This window comes from Cylas formicarius, unplaced genomic scaffold, assembly GCF_029955315.1.
Source record: "Cylas formicarius isolate icCylForm1 unplaced genomic scaffold, icCylForm1.1 PGA_scaffold_1__22_contigs__length_36826433, whole genome shotgun sequence".
NCBI classification, from domain to species: Eukaryota; Metazoa; Arthropoda; class Insecta; order Coleoptera; family Brentidae; genus Cylas; species Cylas formicarius.
This window is the reverse complement of record NW_026844264.1, coordinates 34815673-34838974: the sequence shown is the minus strand read 5'-3', so window position 1 is coordinate 34838974 and position 23302 is coordinate 34815673. Positions and strand designations below refer to the sequence as shown.

At 37.8% G+C, this 23302-nt stretch overlaps 2 protein-coding genes across 5 annotated transcripts in view; one reads left to right on the top strand and one right to left on the bottom strand.

The window, feature by feature from the left end:
* The window catches only part of LOC132697255 (rab3 GTPase-activating protein catalytic subunit), a 37670-nt gene that overhangs the window by 5592 nt on the left and 8776 nt on the right, over window positions 1-23302 (bottom strand). The window lies entirely within an intron of this gene.
* Window positions 483-21995, top strand: LOC132697256 (leucine-rich repeat and fibronectin type III domain-containing protein 1-like protein). Of its 3 annotated transcripts, none has more exons than XM_060662601.1 (7): window positions 483-1125; window positions 15273-15412; window positions 17065-18738; window positions 19498-19681; window positions 19732-19907; window positions 21306-21525; window positions 21580-21995. In XM_060662601.1, exons 3-7 carry the CDS (start codon window positions 17077-17079, stop codon window positions 21864-21866), a joined length of 2529 nt encoding a protein of 842 aa, XP_060518584.1. In that variant the 5' UTR covers window positions 483-1125; window positions 15273-15412; window positions 17065-17076; the 3' UTR covers window positions 21867-21995. The 3 variants fall into 3 exon arrangements, with proteins under 3 accessions (XP_060518584.1, XP_060518582.1, XP_060518583.1); XM_060662599.1 differs by lacking the exon at window positions 483-1125 and adding an exon at window positions 1693-2094; XM_060662600.1 differs by lacking the exon at window positions 483-1125 and adding an exon at window positions 12639-12691.

The window sequence follows — 23302 nt, the reverse complement described above, 5'->3', positions numbered from 1 at the left end:
AAAGCAAATAACTGATATTTTTTATTATACTTCATTAATAGTTACATGAGTTTTAAACTCTATGTATTTTAATTTATGCCCGTTTAGTCAGGTCACCTTTGAATATGTGCGAAAATGATTATTGCCGTTACTTACTGGAGAGCCATAGAGAGATACTGAAACTTTTTTTTAACGACTTTTCACGTTACAGCGTAACAATATTATTTTTTGCACGTGCAATTATTAGATCTTGTTGACCTTTATAAAAAAACTAAAAAAAAATGTTTAAAGATGATACCTTGTGGGTTACAAAAACTCCAAACTTTGAATTCGTACTTGAAACAATAAAATTACATAATATTTTTTTGCTTTATTCCTTGTTTCCAATGTAAAAAATTAACGCCAGTCACCCATTTTTATCAAAATTATTTTAATTCTCGATTGCAGGCAATACAGCATTTTTAACTAAAAAAAAACTCCTATTTACTGTCTTCAGAAACCAAACTAAATCCTAAGACGTCTTCGTTGGTACTAATTGCCTTCTAAAGCCCCTTGAACTTTTTCTTGAGACTAGTAATATATTGGTCGTGTTTCCTAGTACACTCGGACCACATTATTTCAATAGCATTCAACCGATGGTATGGAGGAAGTCTTAATATTTTGAGGCCTAAAGGTTTCACATATTCGCTGAAGTTGTTTTTCCTTCTACAATGCTCCATATTTCATCCTTCATCAATGTTGTTTTCTTTTAAATATATAATCGACATCTGCTTTGTCCATGACTTTCTTGGAATATCCTCTAAAATGCCGGATTGAAAACTTGTGCTTTTAAACCAAACTAATCAAACCAAATTTTGCTAGTTCACTTTTAAATATCAAATCAGCGTGAACCACATTATGTATGGTATATTAAGTAGTCTGTGGATAAAAGAACCTAACCTTGAAAGCCTTGCTATAAGTTAATGCGTCAATTTCATATACCTTATTTTATGCTAAAGAAAACGGGGGTATTTGTCCCAAAGTTTTTTTTTGTATTGGCCCATTTCAAATACGTATACAGTGAACTCCGGTTATCAGGTACCCTCTGGGGACCAGAACTCTACAAGCGGAAGTACGCTATGAAAAAAACACAAACAAATAATGTAGGTACGTACATATCTTTACTTTGTATAAAAATAGAAAACTAATAAACACTAATATAGGTACTAAAAAACGAAAGAAACTAAACTACCTAAACTAAAATACTTTTTGAGTAAAAAAAATTATTTTGGTTTGTTTATTTTTTTCTGAATAAAAATTTTATATTCTCGATGTAAATAATATCAACAGTTACATTATCGGTAGATAATAAAAAAAATATAACAATTTTAGCGACACAAAGCGCTTCAGAATAAATTGGTACTGTTGAACATCATCGTCGACGAGATGTCAAGGACACTTTATACAGGGTGTATTCATAATCAAATTACATCGATTTTGCGAAAGTTCCGTGGTGGTCCGCAGGAGCACAATAGAAAAAAAATGCGTCCCTCTAGGAATCCGCGGAGCGCCTTATTTTTAAAATAAAAGCAATCTTGTTCTTACTCCAAATTGCAGATATTGTTTTTTTTTGCTATTTTTTTTGTCTAGCAATTTCCGCATTCTGAAGACTTCCGATAATCTCTACCATTTCCTTTACATTTAAAGACTTGCACCGATCATAATGTAAATTTTTTTCATATCGAGGAATCGCTTTTATCGGCGCGGCGGCGGCGGCAGGTAACAATAAACAATAAAATGACGGAGATGTTCGATGCGACGCCTGTTAAGCAATCGGCATTCTTCATCACACGCGACGCGGCGTACTCTTCTCTTTCGTCTGACGCACCTAAACGATGCCGAGATTAGCACAGGTGTGGGTACCGCATACCTAGAACCTGGCGGGTACCGTGTTCAAGAAGTAGTCTGGTGGACGTCGTCTCCGTCGGCAGTTTATCGCGTCTGACCGCAGCTTCGTACCGCGTCGCGTTATTTGTTCGACGCTCGTGTTTCGGAAGTTCCCGGAAGTTGTTTGAATATGGTGCCGGAGTCGTAGACCGCCGAAGCGCGACGAGAGGGTAATCCCACTTCCAGCACGTACGTACAGTTAGACGCGATTTATATTATGCATTACTTATTCATAACCGTTCTTCGGACGCTTTCGGGCATCACGCATATCACGTACAACTAAAATTAACGGCTCGTAATTTTGGCGGAAAATAACGCAAAAGTTCGGTTTACCGCACTTGTTGCATAATATACTATTTGAGGAATTAATTTCCGGTAAAGTGGGAATTGTTTTAAAACTTCTATTCGGTGCTAAATGCGTGTAATCTAAGTTTGCACCAACCCTGGTGTTCAGCTTAACTTTTGTATGGATAGTATAAGGTTGTTCGGAAAGTCATTTCGTTTTTTCCCGTCAGAGGACTTAATTACGTTTTTTCGAAACCAACTTCACACTTAAGCCGCATAACCATTATATGTCTTGAGAGCTGATATTGCAAGGCTTGTGTGTGAAAAAGTTCTATTAATTCTACGCAGTAGTTTTTGGTTGGTGCCCTTTTAAACATGGAGAGCAATAAGCAGCATTTTCGTCATATTTTACTTTTTTACTTCAGAAAAGGTAAAAATGCTGTCCAAGCGAGAAAAAAATTGACGGATGTGTATGGAGAAGGCGTGTCAACAGTACGCCAGCGCCAGAACTGGTTTGCAAAATTTCGATCCGGCAATTTTGATGTCGAAGATGCACCACGGTCTGGAAGGCCGGTCGAAGCTGACAAAGATGCGATAAAGGCATTAGTTGATGCAAATCGGCGAATAACCACACGAGAGATTAAATTTGTCGAATTCGATTGTTTATGGCCATTTGAAAGGCATGGGCTTAACCTCGAAGCTCGTTGTGTGGGTGCCCCATGTCCTTACGGAGCGAAATTTGTGTCGTCGCGTTGACTTGTGTGATTCGCTCCTCAAACGTCAAGAAAATGATTCATTTTTGAAGCGGATTATTACTGGGGACGAAAACTGGGTTGTATACAACAATGTTAAACGCAAGAGGTCATGGAGCAGAAAAGATGAACCGGCTCAAAGCGTGTCAAAAGCCAACATTCACCAAAAAAAGGTGATGCTCTCCGTTTGGTGGGATGTCAAAGGAATCGTTTTTTTTGAGCTTTTGCCGGACAATACAACGATTAATTCAGAAGTCTATTGTCATCAACTGAACAAATTGAATGATTCACTTAAAGAGAAGAGGCCCGAATTAATCAACAGGAAGGGTGTAGTGTTCCACCAGGCTAATGCGAGACCTCACACAAGTTTGGTCACTCGCCAAAAACTTTTACAGCTTGAATGGGACGTACCGCAACATCCACCATATTCTCCAGATCTGGCGCCTTCCGACTACTATTTGTTCCGGTCCCTGCAAAATTTTTTGGATGGCAAAACCTTTACCTCAAATGAAGATGTCAAAAACCACCTGAACCAGTTTTTTGCCAGCAAGGACCAAAACTTTTATGAGAGGGGAATTATGTTACTGCCAGAAAGATTGTAAAAGGTCTTGGACCAGAATGGCCAATATATAATTTAATAAAATATTTATTCGTTATACGAAAACTGTCTTTCATGTTCCCCAAAAAAAACGAAATGACTTTCCAAACAACCCAATAATAAAGCGAATACTTGAAACTTATTATGTCTCAAAACTAGAAGTAACGAATTATTAAATTTCGCCGGAACATCGTCTTGCAGCAAGGTGGAAGGTTATCAGATATCAGGGTGGATAAAAAGTTCCAATGATGGTAACTTACATTAAAGAGGCCATTGACTATACCAGTAAATCCACTAGACGAAAAAAGGGAGACCTTCCAAGAATAAATCGATTTAACTATTGTTTGAGACCTTGTTATTTAATTAAGATTTTTGAATTCGGTTTTTGGAGGAAAATGCGTATCAGATTTTGAATTCGGGAAGCCTAAATTATACAGAATCAAATTCCAATTCCACACATTGTTCACCAGCTTAACCGCAGACCTTTGCAGGACCGTGGTAAAACCCATCCCAGCAGATGTTGCAGAAACTTGATATTTTTATTTGAAACGTAAATGAACCGTTTTAAGTTTGATTAAGCTTTGATGCTGCGGGGTATTTTCGAAAAGATTGAAAACATTCTTATATCCTGCTTGTTAGTGTAGGTAGATAAATTCCTATTACGGTCCTGGCACGTGTGGTTTTCGAGTAATAACCAGTAGGCAAAAGTTAATCACGGGGTCGGTATAACGCTAAACTAGGATACCTGGCAACGCTGTAGACAACTTAAGTCACTGGTCGCTCCGAAAATAACGCCGAGGTCGGCGCGCGTGGCCGACAGGTTGGCCAGTTCCTTTGCACACTTGCCGAACGTAAAAATGTTCGCCGGGTCAATAAATTGGGATCACGCACGAAGTCGCATTTTTATGCGACGTGCATCCTTGCCCTTCCTAACCTACTTTGCGGACCCGTTTGACCTGGACGGATTCTTTCGACGCTCCTTCCGCAAAACGTTTTATTCGCACATAAACGATAAAATAAATAATTCTCGTTTTAAATTAGCGCTGTTAATATAAATCTAGAACGAAGAAAGACAAACGACAGCGTTTCGGGTGTTACGGGGACGCCGGAGTTTTATTTTTGCGCTTTTTCAGGTCCCATGAACGTTCTACAACAAATCAAATGAATCTAGTTGGCCGATTAATATATGACTAGGAAGCCGATGGAAGAATACGAGATGCGCAAGGAAAATTGAAGAACGCGTATAGAAAGGAAAAAGAAAAATAACGGGTGCCTCAAACCCTATTCTGTGGTCGAAAGACATTACTAGAGACACAAGCAATAATTAAGATATTATAATAACTCCTTTTTTGAAAACACCATACCGGGTGGGTTTCCCATTTCGGTCACTCTCATGGGGCATCTCGGAAAGCAAATTGCTGTTTACGCGATATTGTGCTACTCTTTTGTGAAACTAAAGATGGCATCCCTAAAATTATTCTGGCTCTCTTAGTTTTTGAGATACCGGGTAAAATCCAATACTATATGAAGCAAACATATATATTTTTTAATAGAACACCAGCTTTTCGGAAATAAACTTGTTTTAAAAATTAAACTCAATTTTTTTTCATATTTTATTTTATTTGTAGCAGTAGTCCGTGATTGATTTATTAAAAACAGTATCCGAGTAAACAATTATTAAAAAAAAAATTAGTCTCTTTCGTACAGTTACGAAAGTGAAATCAATTTATTATTTTGCATTATACTGACTGATAAAAACCTCACCTCATTTTCGTTGCATTGCATTAAACATATCAACATATCATATTTTTCAGAATTTTCTAATAATAATAGAAAATTAATTAAAATGTAATAAACACAGAAAACATAAATTATAATTAAAGACTGACAGTCTCGTAATTTTTTGACACATTTGCTACTCACCATTATAAAAACATAATATTTATCATATTAAGAAAAAATATTATTATTTTTGAAAAATATATTTTCGAAATTAAGTAAAGAGTCTCTTCTATAGTAATAACTACTTAGGGGTACCTTATTTTTAGTTGATTTAGTTAAATTACTATGGCCTACTGCTACAAATAAAGTAAAAAATTAAAAAAAAAATAATATTGAGCTTAATTTTCAAAAAAACCTTATACTAATATATATTTTTGAAAAGCTTAAATGATTTGCACACGATGTTCCACTCAAAAAAACATGTTTGCTTCAAACTAATAAACGATAAAAGCAATTAAAAAACAAATCACGCCATTTGCATTTGCCATTTTCGCATAACTTGTAAAATCAATGAGATGATGAACTTTTCTCTATCGTTCATCCTGTACAACTTTCTTGACTATTGAGTTGTTTTCGTATCTCGTCTCGTCTTCGAGCAAAGAAATCAAAAGTATGTATTTTTATGAACCATTACCTTGCGCACTTTTATAACAATAAAATTGGTTCATAAAAATTATACCAAAGAAAATGACGGACTGTCGCACAACCATCAATTGTTTTTTTGAACAACATGTATGCAAATTGCAAATATTTTAGCCGCATGGGCCCCACCATCATGAGTGTAATTCCGAATATTCAAATATTTGTTGCTTGCAGTTTTCGAATAAAATATATTTACACATCCAAGCAATTTCATATATCTTCGAGCCTCTGGCGTCATCGAGCAGTGTCGTTAACCCACACGCCTGTAAATTCAATAAACAAACGGAGAGAGAATCTTCCCTATGTTACTGTGTCATAATATATTATGGCCGTATAACAGGTTTGAATCACCCAATTGCCGATTTAAAACGGTTTTGTATACGGTACATCGGATCTTCGTCTCTATACGGGGAACCTGGCGTGCGAGTGTCGTACACGGCAAATAGACTGCCGCTGCTGCTAGGATTCAGCCTTTCTTAGAATCCGCAACGGGACAGTTTCGCTTCCGTTGCAAAATACGAACTAGCGTTGGAATCGAAAACAATCTCTGACTCCCGTCTGTAAAATACTAGTAATACTAGTAATTACTCACGGATCTAGCATGCGGGAAGCGTCGCTTTACCACGTCAGTTTCGTTTCCCACGAATCCGAGCCACTTCGGACATTTCCGGGACTTTGCCGCAAGCGTTTGGGAGCAATCGGATGTTTTCGGAGATATTTCCCACGCTTTGAATTTTGACGTATGTCAATTCCGGCAGTCAGCCTATTACAAGTTCGCAATGATGGCTGACGAGTGTTCTTTGTTTTGTTACCATGGAAACCATAGTACCAACGTTTTGTTATACGTAATAATCTTATTTATATAGACAACTAGATGAACAAAGTTAAGCCACAACGTGAATAACGAAAAAAACATCAAAGGCGCTCGTCTTGTTCTATGTCATTAAAATGGTAATAAAATGAAGTTTTTCCTGAAATTGCAACAAAAAAAAAAAAACGAACCGCTTATCACAAATATATTGCTACTGAATGGAATACAAGTTGGACCGAGAGGTTAGAAACAATTTGCCCAAATAATTAAGTTAAATTAGCCTATTTTAGAGTGAAATTGATGAGGCCCCAAAGGAAGGTTAGGTTAGTTTTTGACGTTTGGTTTATTTTATCTACATTCATGTTACGGGAGAGACTGTAAAGTTTACACAATATACAGCATTCATATTCATATTCAACACCGTTGCATAAAGTCAAACACGATAGTCGGCATGTTCGAGATCCTTGGCATTTCGCGATCGAAAGTTGAAATAAAAATCAAGCGTCGCGTTTCGGAAAAGTCGAGGGGAAACGTTCATTTTGCGAAAATTACGGAAAATAAAACTGGACGGTTTCGACTATGAGCAAGGCGACCAACTATTTCATAGGTGAAAAAAAAAAAGAAGAAGAAAAAACGATGAAAACTTTACTTTCCTTTGAAAAACATTTTTTTTTTCGGAGTGGATTTTTTTTTTGCTAAATGAGGATGTTCGTCTAATAACTAACTTTCATTTTGCACTACTCATCATTTCTTAGCGAAAATACTCTTTCAACAACATGTGGGATACGTTCTACTCAAAAATCCCGAAAGATTTTGTACCTATCTTTCGCCAAGTTTTATTTTCTCATCGTCCCATTTCTTCAATTTTCCTTCATTTAAATATGAATTTACTCTTCGAACTTATTTTTTTACTTGTTCACATTATCGATACTTTTGTTAGAAGTCAATGGAAATAACCATTATCATTATCATCATCATCATTATCATTATCATAATACAAACTTCTGCTGCTGAAATTTTATCTCCTTCAATTTGTAGGATAATTTTATGAAACCATGACGCCTGGCTGAATAAAATAAAGCATAGGTTCTGAAATATCCTTTTTTTTTCAAAAGTATTCTCTTTGAAAAAATGTCAGTCAGTTTGGATGTTGGCGCCGCTGTGTCATGAGACGTTTTATGTACTTTAGTTTCAATGTGTGCCGTTATGCCCTATTGCAGATTGTACATTTAACTAGGGAGTAATTATTTCGATTTTTGACTACAACGAACGGAAACTAATTTTTTACATTTTCGTTTAAACGATTTTTCCAAATTTTGTTGTAGCTCATATTTGCATTAATTATATAAAAATTATATTAATAACATAATTTTTATTTTGTTTTTAAATAAATATTATAATCTGATATTATTTAAGTAAAATGAAAATGAAACTATAATATTAATACATTCACTAGATAGATAAAATAAAATTTTATTTTATTTCGTACACCTCTAAAAGTACGAAATTGTTGGTTTTGCAATCAATTAAACAGAAAGGCTATTCCCATAAAATTTTGCCCTACATACTACGCATGCGTGAAGCATGCCGTAGATACTGCACATCAAAGATAAGCCTGGGGATTACGTGCACAAATATTGGAGAGATAGGTATACGCCATCTCTTTTCGCAAATGCAATTTTGATGTTGCCAGATAAAGAGGTCTGTAGTATATATCTATCTCTCCAGGTACATAATACGGCCTCTCAATAATCAAAATAATTTTAAAAATTTAATTAATAAAATTGAAATAAAAAAATGTTTTACAAATACAAACGAGTATAAAATTGTACGAATGAGTACCTTACTCACTTTACTATAAAGAAAACGAAGCTATACAAACGCCGAATCGCAGTAGGGCAGTTTGTCAACGCACCAGACTAGTCCTCGACCGACAGTCACGTTCCATTTATTTAATTGGTTTATTAAGTTAATAACGCTGCGCCCGTTTTTTGTCCGTTCTTTTCACAGATACGGGCATTATTCGCAACGCGGAGATCCAAAGATTGCGTCTCCTTTCACGACAAGAAATTCTTTACCGTAAAGCCTCCCGCGGAACGTGATCGTGGACGTATGGCGATTGAGAAATGTTAAACGTGATGTCATTGCGAGGAGTGTTTATTTATTGGCAGTTGACTGCCTATCCGAACAAAAAAAAACAACGATAAAATTCTTGTTTTAATATATGAACGATATTGTAACGCCACTGTGTTAAAATAAACATCAAGTCCAAATGATGAGCGCTACGGAATCGCTCGTCTAGTTCGTTCCTCAAAACCCGAGAGAATTATTAATTTATGAATAGTCTAAATCTAACATCAGAAGTGGGATTGATAGGCAGTGAAGTACCCTTTACGACCACGAATAAGTCAAGCTGATGATATGTATATGTTTTTGTTTTGTTGACTGGGCCGTCCATTAAGAAAAAAAAAAGTACTCCTGAATATCAGGGCTCAAGCGTTGTTTATCCGAGACTTTTTTCTTTGCCGAGGAACGCGCGATCGGAGGCGTAGGTAACGGTTTTGTTTTTGTTGCTTGTTGGTGCTTGGAAGATGAGAAAACGTATGTACCTTGACTAGTCTAGTTCGTTTCCCAAAACCCGATTAAATGATTAATTTATTAATAGTGCAATTCTAAGAAATGCTAACAGCAATGTTGTCAGATTTACCATTTTTAGTAAGATCTCGTAATTTTAAAATTTTGTTTCTATTCATCACTCAGCTACGGCAACACTGCTTTTTAAGTCAAACCTATCGGATAAAATTCATCACCTGGGGGTTTTCGAAGAGAATTCAAAAATGCTAACACCAATGTTGTCGGACTTCACGATGATATTTATAATTCTGGTAACTTTTCATTGATTCACTTTTAAAGTTTCCTATCTTGAAAAACTTCCAAAATTCTGAAATCTTAAGATTTTTTTAATTAACATTAGTAAATCTAACAACACTGCTGTTAGAGGTTTTGAATTTTCAATGTTAAAAAGCCCCCATTTTATCCGTTCCAGCTTTGGTAGTTTTGGAGATATTTAAGCGTTCAGATACTTTATAATACTTATATAATTATTATTATATAATATGATGCTGTTAACATTTTTGCTGTTAACATTTTTGAATTATGCATGTTCAAAAAAATACCCATTTATTGAATTTTACCGTGGCAGCTTTAAGAGTTCTGGTATTTTTATTGCAAAAGCGGTATTGCCGTGGCTTAGCAATGAGTAGAAAAAAAAATTAAATTATTAGACCTTACTAAATTCGATACGCGCGGGATTATCCTCTAATAAAATGTTTTATCGTGTGTTCTCATTTGTTTTTGGACAACCTGCCTGTCACCATATTTTAGCCACTGCATTTTTATTTCCAAAAATTTCTACAGAAAGTATCGGCGACATTTTGTCAAACAAAAAAATAACCACGGAAAGGTACATTAAAAAAATGTCGTGGTCTTGCCTATGGGGTTGTGACGTAGTTTTTGAATGTTAAAAAACAACACTGGTCTCAAATGAAATCATTCAAAAAATTATGTCATACATATAAATAAAAATAAGACTATATATCCGAACATCGCATTTGCAAAGAGACCAATTCCTCGTGGTGAAGACACTTTCACTCCAGTTCCACCAAAAAATAACGATGTTCAAGTCCATCAAAAGAACCTAATTTACTTAAACAATTTGAGTTAAATGATCTTGTTAGACACTTGAGGTACAAGTACAAGTACAAGAGTCTCATATTTTCGCACAAGACCAGAGGCTTCTTCAAGAACTTAGTTTTCCCGAAAATTCTGATGAATGGAGACTTTTTATTGATGCCTCAAAGATAAGTTTCAAAGCCCTTTTACTCCATAGTGGGAATAAATACCCATCAGTATCCTTTGCACAGGTAACAAACATGAAAGAAAGATGCAAATTATGCAAATCTGGAGGTATTATTTGAAAAAATAAAATATTCTCAATACTTTTGGAATATTTGTGCTGATTTAAAAGTTGTCGCTATACTTACTGGATTACAAGGAGGATACACCAAGTTCTGTTTTCTATGAGAGTGGGACAGCCGCGTAAGAGAAAAATATTACGAAATCAAAACTTGCCCACAGAGAAAAAGCTTGACTACTGGTCTCAAAAATGTATCCCATAAACCTTTAGTAGTCCAAAAGTGACAAAAATATTCTGCCACCACGTCACATAAAGTTGCGACTCATGCAAAACTTTGTGGAAGCAATGAACAAGGATGGTGCAGGTTTATATCTTATATCAAAATTTCAATGAAGCAAATTTTATTTCTGATATTTATACATCCATCGAATATTTGAATTTGTTGATGACACCCAGCTATTTTATTCGTTCGAGCCTAAATTATTTGATTCATTCAATACATTCAATTCAAAGTTTTCAATTTAAATATTTAAGAGGTGAAGTGGAGTAGCTTTTGCTAGACTTCGTCTCTTCTCTTCTCTACCGTATAATAACAAATAATAAAGGCAATTTATTATTATTATAAGGAATTTTTGTGGGTACGTAAATGCGCGAGCCTATGACGGGTGGAGCTTTTAATTCGAAGTTGAACAAAGCTAAAAAAAAAGTTGTAAATGTATGTCATAATTTTCTTGGGAATACTAAAGCCGGCAAATCATTCGAGAAATTATTTCTGCTTATAAAGTTTTAAGATGCAATATGTCACAAAAAATTCCTTTTTTGGACTCCCATGTAGATTTTTCCTGAGAATCTCGGTGCCGTATCAAATGAGCATCAGGATATTATGCAGACACTACAATGGGAAATAGTCAGCAGCAATGTTTGCTGATTTCTGTTGCTACAAAGTACAAAGTAACTTGTATTTTATCACCATAATGAGATAAATTCACTGATATTTTTATAACTTGTAAGAGTAAAATTTTGTTCATATGAATCGGGCAACATTTATCGCTAGAGTCCGTGTCATTGTTCTTTCTTGCCGCTATTTGTTAATGCACCGATAAACGACGAGTTAAATAACTGAAATTAATAACAATAGATGCCGGGGAGAAAGTTATAAATACCGGTCTCTCGGTTAAACTGGGTTTTGAACAAAAACTGCCGCGCTGTAAAAACGGACTTTTTGCGTGTTTTGAATCGAACCGTGAGCAATCGGAAGTGCGCAAAACTATCCCACGTTTTTATTTGACAAATTTCAGACGAGGGTATTTACTTTTTTACCCGTACGCTGGGATGATTTTGGATATTTGAAGTTTTGAAAAGTGAAAAGCGCATTCGATATAGATTTTGCGTAGAATTCAGTGGCGTGGTCAGTTTTTTCTAGATGGTTTCGTATTTTTGAAAAAAAAAGTTTGTTTTTTTTGTTATAATTTCATTCCGCTTGGTCTAAGCTTCTCAAAAATGATTTCTTCAAATTTTTATGGAGAATAGTTACCTATTCCCAACAATACCGAATATCTTCATGACCTATATATTATTAAGAAAAAATAAACCAGAACGAGAACACAATTATTTAAAATGGGGAACATAAAAATTATTAAATATTAGCATTTGTATGCAAAACTGTTGAAATTGACGGATCGGAATGTAATAATATACATGGCGTCCCATTTAAAATTTCCATGTAGAAGCGGCAACGTCGCAACATTAGAAATATATTAAATCGATAGAGCAATTAACCAAATTTTCAGAACAATCCAATGCACCGTTCGCGCGTAAACGTCTAGGGTACCGTGAAACACCCTGTATTTGGTTTTCTCGATGGTGGAGAAAAGGAAAGCAATTATTTTTTCTCGCGCACTGATTCCGCCGGAACGAGTTGCCTGTGTGCAGTTAGACGCGACAACCGGTCGAATTACGTACATTTTATTAGCGTTTAAGTTTGACCGGGCCCGATAAAAGTAGGTTATTTGCCCGATGCCTTCGTATACAGAGTGTCCAAATGGTGTGCAAAATAATATCTGATTTATTATTTGTTTTAGAGAAAAATGTTAAATACCAAAGTTGTACATGAAACCAAAAGAAACAATTTAAAATTATTTTTAAATATACAGGGTGGTTCATAAATTTGTGGAAAATCAAAATTTTTTCAAATGGAACAAGTTGTACATTACGACAATAAAATTGCCTGTACCTAAACTTAGTATTTTTTACGCATACTTACTAACCAAATACCGATAATTAATACAAAATGTAATGAGGAAATAATTTAGTAAATCCGGGATTTAAACAAAAATAAAATTATGAACTGCGCGACCATTCAAACGACAACAGACAGACAGACAGGGTTCAAATAATTGTCTATTTCCATTGCCAAACTTACATTTGCATGCCAATTTGCAAATTAAAAAATTACCTATTTATTTTTAGTTTTGGTTAGATTAAGTTTAAGTATAGGAAATGCTTAATGGAGACATTAATAATAGTAATTAATAAAATTATAATATACGGATTGTTTTATTTGAATTTTTCACGAAATTTTGTTCATTTCCACCCACCCAGTACAAACGATTCGAACTAACTTCAAGACAAATATAGGATCAATGACTACTACCACTGTCAAAATATTGGTATAATAAAATTAAAGCTGTCGGTAAAGGTGTAAAAAATATAAGAGTGTTAAATACACGAAAAAATGGCCATAAATCCGAAAACACTAATTGTGAATCACCCTGTAAACTACAACTTTTCTATTTAAAACATTTTTTGCTAAAACAAATAATAAATAAAATATATTACCTTCGCACACAATTTGGACACCCTGTATATGCAAAACGGTTAAATAAATCAAAGAAATTGATGGATGGCTGGAAAAACGGCCTCGCACTTTCTATCGATAATTTTCAGTTCCGCCGGTCGAATGGCGGCCGCTGAAGTCGTTTTATCGAAACGGAATGTGCGAAGGCCTTATAAATTTCCATGTTCCGTTGACAACGGATTATTACGCGCGTCCAGCTGACGCCCGTTTTAACCGTTTCCGTGGTCTGTGAATACTGTTTTTCTACGATCGTCCCGGGACTAGGTCCATTGTTTAACGGCTAACGGAAACTTTCAATAAACTTGCAGTGACGTCACGTGCTTCATTTATCATTGGCATGACGCCACTTTTATATCTCCATGGCTAGTCACAAAAAATTATCAATCTCTGAATATCAAAATGTTATGATGAACTTTTAAGATTTGGTTGCTTTCGATGTAGGTACATATCTTCGAAAAATTGAACATTCTTTCAATTTTTTTTAATCAACTCAACCGATAAAAAAATATATGAATATCATCATAATATTTTAGTGTCTACTATCTCCTTATAAGTCCATGTATGTTCTGAATAGTCGGTTATGTTAAGCAACAATAAACAACAAATAAATACGGCCTAAAATACCGTATGCTCTTTTTTTTTGCTTCACAAATGTCAGCATTCAAAAAAACTTTTATGCATTATGAGTCTCTTTAATAGAATCTGACTTTAGGACAGGCTTACTACATTAAAACTTCTATTAGAGTAAACCATGGGTGGGCAAAAGCCGGCCCGCGGGCCGGATCCGGCCCTTTTGCTAATTTTATCCGGCCCGTTGAAAAATTCCGGACGCAAATTTTTTTAAACTCTTTTACACTTGTGTCGACGATGTCGCGAGTTTTTTCGTCGAACACAAAGGAGATCGCGCTAGGTTCGAAATGCACGTGTGGACTCACTTTTCGAGGGACGACAGATCGCACCACGCGTATTGTTAATTTTGATTTAGCACTGATCGCATACTCTTTTTTGTTCGAGTCTAATATTAGTTTGCAAATATAAAATTGAACTTTTTGTAAGTAAAATTTTAAAACATTGGTTTTATTTTATTGTATTAATTAAATTATTTATTTGTAGACCTTTGTAAAATGAGTCAATCTAAAAAAAGAAAAGTTGATTTGGAATGCAGAAACTTCAATGAAGCTTGGACGGTAAAATATCTTTTTACAAACATTAATAAGTAAGTAATTTCTTTCTCGCTGTTGAAGAGTGTTTAGTTAAAGTAAGTTTAACTTGGAATAAAATAGTAAGCGTCACTACGGATGGTTGTCCTAGTTTAACAGGGAAAAATGTAGGCTTACTTAAACAAATTCGCGACAAAGTAAAAGAGTTACAACCAGAACACGATATATTATTTTTGCACTGCAAGAAGTGCTATGCAGAAAAGTTTCACGTGAAATTGAAATGATACTTAGCGTTTTTGTCAAAAAAAAAAAAAAAATTGGGCAGGGAAAAAACTCCATCCAAAACATCCGCTTGTGCAAAGCATACGCGGTATAGTCCTCCGGCCCAGGAGACATTTTGAAAATTTCATTTGGCCCGCGCTTTAAAGTATTTGCCCACCCCTGGAGTAAACAACGATTAAGGCCAAATTTTCAAAAATTTCTTTGAAACGTTCGTATAGTCGTATCATTAGAAAAGAATGAACAAAAATGTAGTCAATCACACGTTTGCCTATTTATTTTCAGGTGCCGCCCCCACAGAGACAATCGCAACACATCTAATGGCTCCGATGGACGCGACGATCGCAGTAGAAAGACATCGAATTAAATAGAATCCCAGGTTGAAAGTTTCGATGTAACCGATCACATGCAACAAGAAAAGTGAGGTTAGGACATTACATTCGTAGCAATTCATTGATTACAAAACAGAGTTTGGACTAGCGGTTGGTGTTCGCAACTCCTATAACGGGGTCATAGTAATTCCCGTCCAAATAAAACGAAATATTACGAAATGAACAATTAAAAAATATATATACGGCAACCGAAATGTTTGCGGTGGCATTAATGCGGAAAAAACAATGGATCGGAGATTCTCACGGGCCTAAATATTAAATGTGTAACACTTTCGCGAAATTGGGAGAACCGTTTATGCATATGAAGCGGCGGTGACGCAAGGTTCCCAAGAAAAACTGTGAAAACGTCGCAATTGGTTTGGTCTCTGTTCCGAACGTTTCCACACAATGCAAACCTGACGAGAAAATGGTGTCGCGTTGTTCCCGTCGCAACGTTGGGCAACGGCGGGGGCACGGCGATTTACGACAAAGCGTTTAAACTAGACTACACGTGAATGCCAAACTTATCCTTGTTAAAAAGTTCATATAGCATAAATCTCCAAATGTTAAATCTCTTGGTTATGTTCAAACATTTCATATGGATAACAATTTTCAATTGTCGATTTCTACACCCTCGCTTTATTTTTCGCAGACAAAAGATGACCAACATCCTTTATCGAATGTCAAAACCCGGATCATGTAAAAATTTGCAGGCAATTGAACTTGTGAACGATGAAAATTGGGATAACATAAACGTCCATATATTTCATAAGGGAAACACTTCTTCATATCCGCTTAATTTTTTACAGGCAAAAGATGACCTTCATCTTTTCTGGCATGTCATCGGAACTTGTGAAAGGATGAGAATTGGGATAACATAAATGTCCAAACACTTAATATCTCCAACAATCTTCAATTGCGGGTTTCTTCGCCATGACTTGCATCCTTGAATATCCAATCCCTTGGTTATGTAGACATTTTAGCCTTCAGAAAATATGAAAGTTGCGATAACATAAATATCCAAACATTTCATACGGATAACAATCTTGAATTCCCCATTTCATTACCGTCTCTTCATTTTTCACAGAAAAAACATCATCACATCCTTTATCGAATGTCAAAACCGGGGATCATGTAAAAATTTTCAGTCACTTGAACTTACGAAACGATGAAAGCCGGGATAACATCAATTGTCCTTGGCTTTATTTTTTACAGACTTAAATCCTTGTTCAAATATCGACCACTGATATATCGACCTTTATGCCCGTATCCACCAATAAACATCCTAATCATCTGTTGAGAAACTGTTGATTAACGCTTGCTGGTAGTTTACTTAATTGACGTATCAACCGTGACATTTTAACAAAGGCTTTAAAAACGGATGGTTATTTTTTTAGAGCTCGTGCAAAGGCCGAATATTTGTTTTAGCGTTATCTGGGGCGTAGTTTTAGATCTAAAAAATATGCATTTTTACATAAATTTTGGAACATACTTCTCATGAAAAATGTCGAAAATTTCATTTTTTACGGGCATTTCATAGGTTAGATACTGCGGCGTCACGTGTTTGCTGTTTTTGCGAAAAGGGCAAGAAATATTTGCATTGCATACTTGCATTAACCCCCGTCCGCACATTTGGCACGGACAACAAACTTTCAATTTTAAGGGTTCCATGTCGAGCACGTCTTTGAGAATAGTCCTCATTACAGACGGAAGAAAAAATGGCAGCCTATGCCCTCGTCCTCGTGTTCGGCTTGATATCGTCGATCGACGCGCAGTGCCCGTGGCACCACCAAGTGCCCGACTTGCAATCATCCTGCCTCTGCTCGTACAATCTGGGTCGGGAGCTGTCCGTCCAGTGCGACATGGTGACGTGGCCCCAACTGCTCGCAGCCCTAAACAAATACGTCGGCACGACGGCGATCGACCTCCTCTACGTCAACAACTCGACGGTGGACGCGCTCCGCGACGACATCTTCGTCGGCCTGGAAATACACAACGTGCAGCTCTCCGGATGTAGCATTAAAACCGTGGAGAACCGCGCCTTCGCCGGCCAAGAACCGTTCCTCCGAAACCTGAACCTGCAGGACAACGACCTCAACCTGGTGCCCACTGACGCCCTGAAACAGCTGACCAATCTGCAGCTGCTCGACCTCAGTCACAACCGAATCGCCGCCGTGCCTGACGGCGCGTTCGCCACCTTATCGAAACTCACTACCCTGAAACTATCCGACAACAACGTCACCCTGGCAAACGCCACGTTCCGCGGACTCGACAAGTGCCTCAAAAACCTCAATCTCAAAGGTACTGGTCAGAAGAAGATCCCGGCAGCGATCAGGGGTCTGAAAACTCTCGCGTTTCTCGACCTGTCCCACAATAGCTTGACCGAGCTGCCGGGTGACGGTGGGCGACGTACTTTCGAAGGTCTCGACGCCCTTACCGCACTCAACCTCGAACGGAACGTGCTGCAGCGTCTCGACGCGCACGCGTTCCACGGCGTACGCAAAACGCTCAGTTCGCTCAGTCTGCTCAACAATTTGCTGACGGACTTTCCCGTCGAAGCCGTAGGGGAACTGTCGGAGCTCCGCGTGCTGGACATCGGATTCAACCTGCTCACCGAACTGCCGGACGAGGCGTTCCGCGGCAACCCTAGCATCACGTTACTGGCCCTCGACGGTAATCCGTTGGCGTACGTGCCCGTCGAAGCGTTGGCGCACCTCAACGCCACCTTGAGGGGCCTGAGTTTGGGCGGCAGGTTCTTACATTGCGACTGTCGCCTCGCCTGGGTGATCGACTGGATCAGGAACAAGGACCTTCAGGTGACGTCGAGAGAGAGGAACCCGCAGTTCTGCGGCAGCCCGGCCAAGTTCCGAGACCGCGGGCTGTACAGCATTCAGCCGGAGGAACTGGTGTGCAAAACTCACAAACCGGTAGGGGTCGCGACCGTCATAAACGAAGAGTCCGACGAAGTGGTCGCCGTGCGAAAACCGTCGACGACGACCACCACGACGACGACGACGACCACGACGCAGAAACCGTCTTCGACATCGACCACCACCAAGATCACCACGACGACTGTATCGACGTCGACCTCGACGACGGCCGCCGCGAAACCGAAACCCAAAGTGTGGAAAACTACGCAGAGGCCGGCGATAGTGATGAACGCGTTCCCGGCCAGGGGCAGGATAGACGACGCGAAGGAAGTGATCGTGAAGAACGCGTACAGACAGGACAGTTCGGTGGTGATCCAGTGGGACTCGTCGACGGTGAACATTTTGGGATTCCGGGTCGTGTACAGACTTTTCGGGGACAAGGGTTTCAAGCAGGGCCCGCCGCTCGAGGCGAGCGAGAGGGAATTTAAAATTAAGAACGTGCCTTCGCAGGTAATTATGATAATCTAATAATAATAATAAATCGCCTTTATATACAGATATACAGTAGAGAAGAGGCGAAGTCTAGCAAAAGTTACTCCACTTCACCTCTTAAATGTTTAAATTGAAAACTAAACAGGAAGTTATAAATACATTGATAAAATAAATATAGTATAACAGATAAATGTAATAGTAACATGGAACAACAAAAATTTATTAAAACTAAAAATAAATATATTATATTTTTTACATTTTTCCGAATCGGGTATATTATTAAAAATTACAACAGCGTTTTCTGTTTTGATAGCGTGAAATCTATAAATCGAAAAGTAAGTTTTTGGAGAACGCTCTAAAACATAGCAAAAAATGAACAGCTCTTCATTTAAGTGAAACAAGTCTAAGAAAGTAAAATAGATAAGGGTCATCAGCAAATGAATGCAAATTCAATTATTCGATGGATGTATAAATATCAGAAATATAAATTAAGAATAATATAGGTCCAAGGACAGAACCTTGCGGTACACCTGATGAAACAGGGAGAAATTCAGACCTTACATTGTCAAAATCTATGTAATAATATGGTAAAATATGGAGGGTCATGTGAAGCATGCATTCTAGCAGGTACACAATCAACACCGGCAGAATTAGACCAATAGTGGCGAGTTGAACTCGCGATTTTTATAGAAACAACTGGTTTCGGGGCAATTGCTAACGTTGCTAAAAACAGAAGTGAAATAATGATTAATATCACTGGGATTATGTTTCTTAAAGGAGTGCATCATCGTGTGCGTAGTATCGCTCGAAGAGATCAACGTCACCCCGGAGACCGTGCCCTACGCCCAGTGCCGCGAAGTCAGGACCGTGTCGTCGGTAACCTCGCACATGGACAAGATCACGATAGTGGCGAGCGCGGCCATTTGCGGCACCATAGTGGTGGCGGTCATAGTTTTCATAGGTAAGTAACGAAACTCCGAATGAGTGGCGTTAATGCAAATGCGACCGTAGCGGCCTCCAGGAGAAGATCGCGGAAGTTGCACGAACTGCACCAACACAAACTGGGCATGAAGCATCGGATGCCGGTCACGGGTCTGCCTGTGAACTGTTGCGCCGCGATGCCGACGCCGACCGTCGTCGACCAGCTGCCGTCGTTGGTCACTTTGAATGCGTTCAACAATACGAAGGTCAGTAGGTTCCTTCTAATCCGTTTCCCGATCCGTACCATATCAAGAATCACACGATTAGTTAGTACTTATTGTCTGTGGTTGGTCGGGAACCAGCATTTTGTTCCACTCCCAGTAGGCTTTGATGCCTTTTAAGGCGGCATTGACGTCACCATTATTCTTAAGTTCTTTTGTAGCTTAGCAGGTCTGCTGTACAGGGTATGCCATTTTGGACGTTTCTACGGGGTATCTCGGTTATTTTTAAAGATGGGGAGTCGCGATTGACGGGGCACTGTGCTACTTTTTTAAAGATGCCGTCAACAAAATTATCATGGCCCTCTTGGTTCTTAGAATTAAAAACGTATTTTGTATTTTGTTTTGTTTGATGTCTACGCCTGTTTTGTTGGTTTTGAAAAGGCGTTTGATAAAGTTCAACACCAAAAACTTATGGAAATATTACAACTATTCAGCGCAGCTGTTAACAATCTTAGGATAGCCATAATAATATCCAACCTCCGTTAGGAGAAGGAACGAGAAGAAGAAGAGGTAGATAATTGGCTCTGACTCATCAATTCAAAACAAAAGTCAAAAACTTAAGACACTGTCAGTTTCTAATTATATTTTTATTACCTATCCATTTGTTCTTCCTGTGTTTATTAAATTTTAATTAATTTTCTATAATAATAGCAGCGTGTAAAAATTCTGAAAAATATGATATGTTGCTGCTATGCAAATGCCCAAGAAGCTTCGGAATTATATTACCAGAGGTAAGGTTCTTAAAGGGTTATAGTCAGTATAATTTTTATATTGTAGAATTGTGTTTTGTTTATATAAGATGTCCGCAGAGACGACAACCGTTTCCAGATATATTTGCTTGTCTGAAAGTAAATCTAGTTAGGGACGTATCCTAAAAATTATTTAAACGAGAATAGGGATTCTTTTCGGCGTCTTGTAACACGAGAACCTGTAAGATGGCCTCCACGATCTCCGGATTATGATATACGCAAAATAAAGTATATTAAACACGATACGAGCCTGTAGCAAAACTTCAGAAAATTCTTTTAAAAAAATGTGCGAGTTTGCAATTTGCTATCCCTTATGAGAACCCAAAACGTATTTTGCTGCATTGCCTGGCTTTTGTACGCGCTTGACTGTCCGTGTGGATCAACAATTGCCATCATTACGAATATTTTTAATCTTTCACGGGGTAATCTCTGCTTGAAACGCCGTTACTTGGAATAGAAATCTTTATTTTCGTCCTGGGTCTTCTTCCGTTCGGATTTGAATACTGTAATGTTTAACAAAGTAGCACTTGGTGTACTGCGGTCCACACGCAGGTGTGGACCGCAAGTTTATCCTTGGAGGTAGTCTTCGGTGTCATACCACAAGAACAAAACCTGCTAGCTTTATCGATTTCAGGACTGGGATCAGGTATCCGCGTACAGCATTCACAACCAAAGACCCCGCATGTACGCCGAGCAGCCCGCTCTCTTGGACGATTTGAGGTCCAATTTTAGCTCAAAGGGTGCGAAGACGAGATCGGTGCCGGACGGTCAGTCGCAAAACAGCTTCTCGAACCATTCGGGCAGATACGTCGCGCCCAACGACTTCCAAAACAACCTTTTGAACACACGACCCGGTAAGAGTCTCTTTGAAACGTCCATATTAAGCTCGAAACGTCGCGTTTCCCTAGAAATTCGACACTCGAGACAATCGCTCGCGATGCTCTCAGAACGCATGTCCACGCGGATGCCTTCTCAACACGGGGGCATGCAGTCCGTGAACTCGTCGACCCGCGGCAGCAGACCCCGGTCTAGGACCAGGGAGCACCATCGCAGGCCTAGTAGCCGCTACAGTACCGCCGACTCGACGCACAGTCTGAACAACTACTGCGACAATTCGGACAACTGGACCGATCACGATATGGAAATTTACATGGCCAAGAACCCGACCGCCAGGAACGGTTTGGTGCCGTTGTAAGGGAGCAGGGTCATCTCCCCTCAAACAAGATCGACGTAAATTATCAATATTAGGGTTAGAATTAAAACTTATTCAATGTTCGGTAGTTTCCTTTTGATCTCTCATCACGACTTACCATTTATAGCCATTCATCTTCCTAACATTTTTAATGTTCGAAACTTTTTTTTTATTTCTTCAATACAGTATAGAAGAATTTTATTAACCACATATTGTACATTAATAATACAATTGCACACTGTCAATATAAGGTAAAATACAAAAACAAAAAGTAAAAAGTATAAAGGTGTAAAAAAAAACGTATTAACACGGAGTATAAAAATCCTACAGAAAATGCAAGATGTAAGTATGCTATGATCTTCACACATTTCAGTAAGCCAAGGATTTTAAATTTATTTTTTTTATTTTGATGGAATACTCGTGCATACTATAGAAATAATTTTTGAATAAACAACACTTTAATATTTGTTTTGAACACCTCAAATGCCATATGTCTGTACCTATCTGGCAGCATAATGTTTAAAGAACTTTTATCTGATGTAACAAGTCTGTGCTTTGGAACTCTTATAAGATTTTTTTGCACGTGTTGGAAACTATGAGGCACACCTTCAAATATATTAGTATGTTTGGGAATTTCTAAAAGATTATGGAGAATATAGATATAGGGCAGTGTCATTATCTTATATTTTTTAAAATAGAAAGTGCAGTGGTCATTTTGCATAGCCCCAGCAAGAATTCTTATAGCCCTTTTCTGCATCCTGAATATTCGAACAGCATTGACAGAGTTTCCCCATAATATTGTGTCATATGCCATTAGGGGATTTGGGTCTAGGCTTTCCCTAATTTTTCTCAGGACGAATAAGTTGGAAGTTTTCGCTTACGAGATAAAATATGATCTTTCCAGTCAAGTCTACTACCAAGTGTAATGCCAAGTAATTTAGCTGACTGCCGTTCGAACTTGTTGTATTTATCTAGCAAAAAAAATACGCTCCGCTCGTGTCAAGTAAACTCGTGAGTCAAATGCCGTTTACCGCACATGTTAAGTAATATACTATTCCTTTTTCTTTTTTTGGTGTTTAATTTAACTTAAACATAAAACTTTGGGCTAATTAGGATATTATATTGGTTTAACACTAGCGGCTAAATTGTCTATGAACGCTCCTTTTAGCTATATCACCGCGAACCTCAGCAAAAGAAAAACTTTCGGTGTTTTGTATGTAAGAAGTCACCATAAACACATCCGCTAAACGTAAATTATCAGATAGACCGTTTGAAAAATCGGCTTCGGTCATTTTCAACCTCTATTTGATACTAAACACAAAATAACAAAAGCAAACGTCAGGATTAAGACTAAAATTACGCGTAGTCGTTCTATACGGCACCGTCCGGCTGCCGCGTAATTTAACGAGCGAATTGACGTCACAACCCAGCGCGTTTTT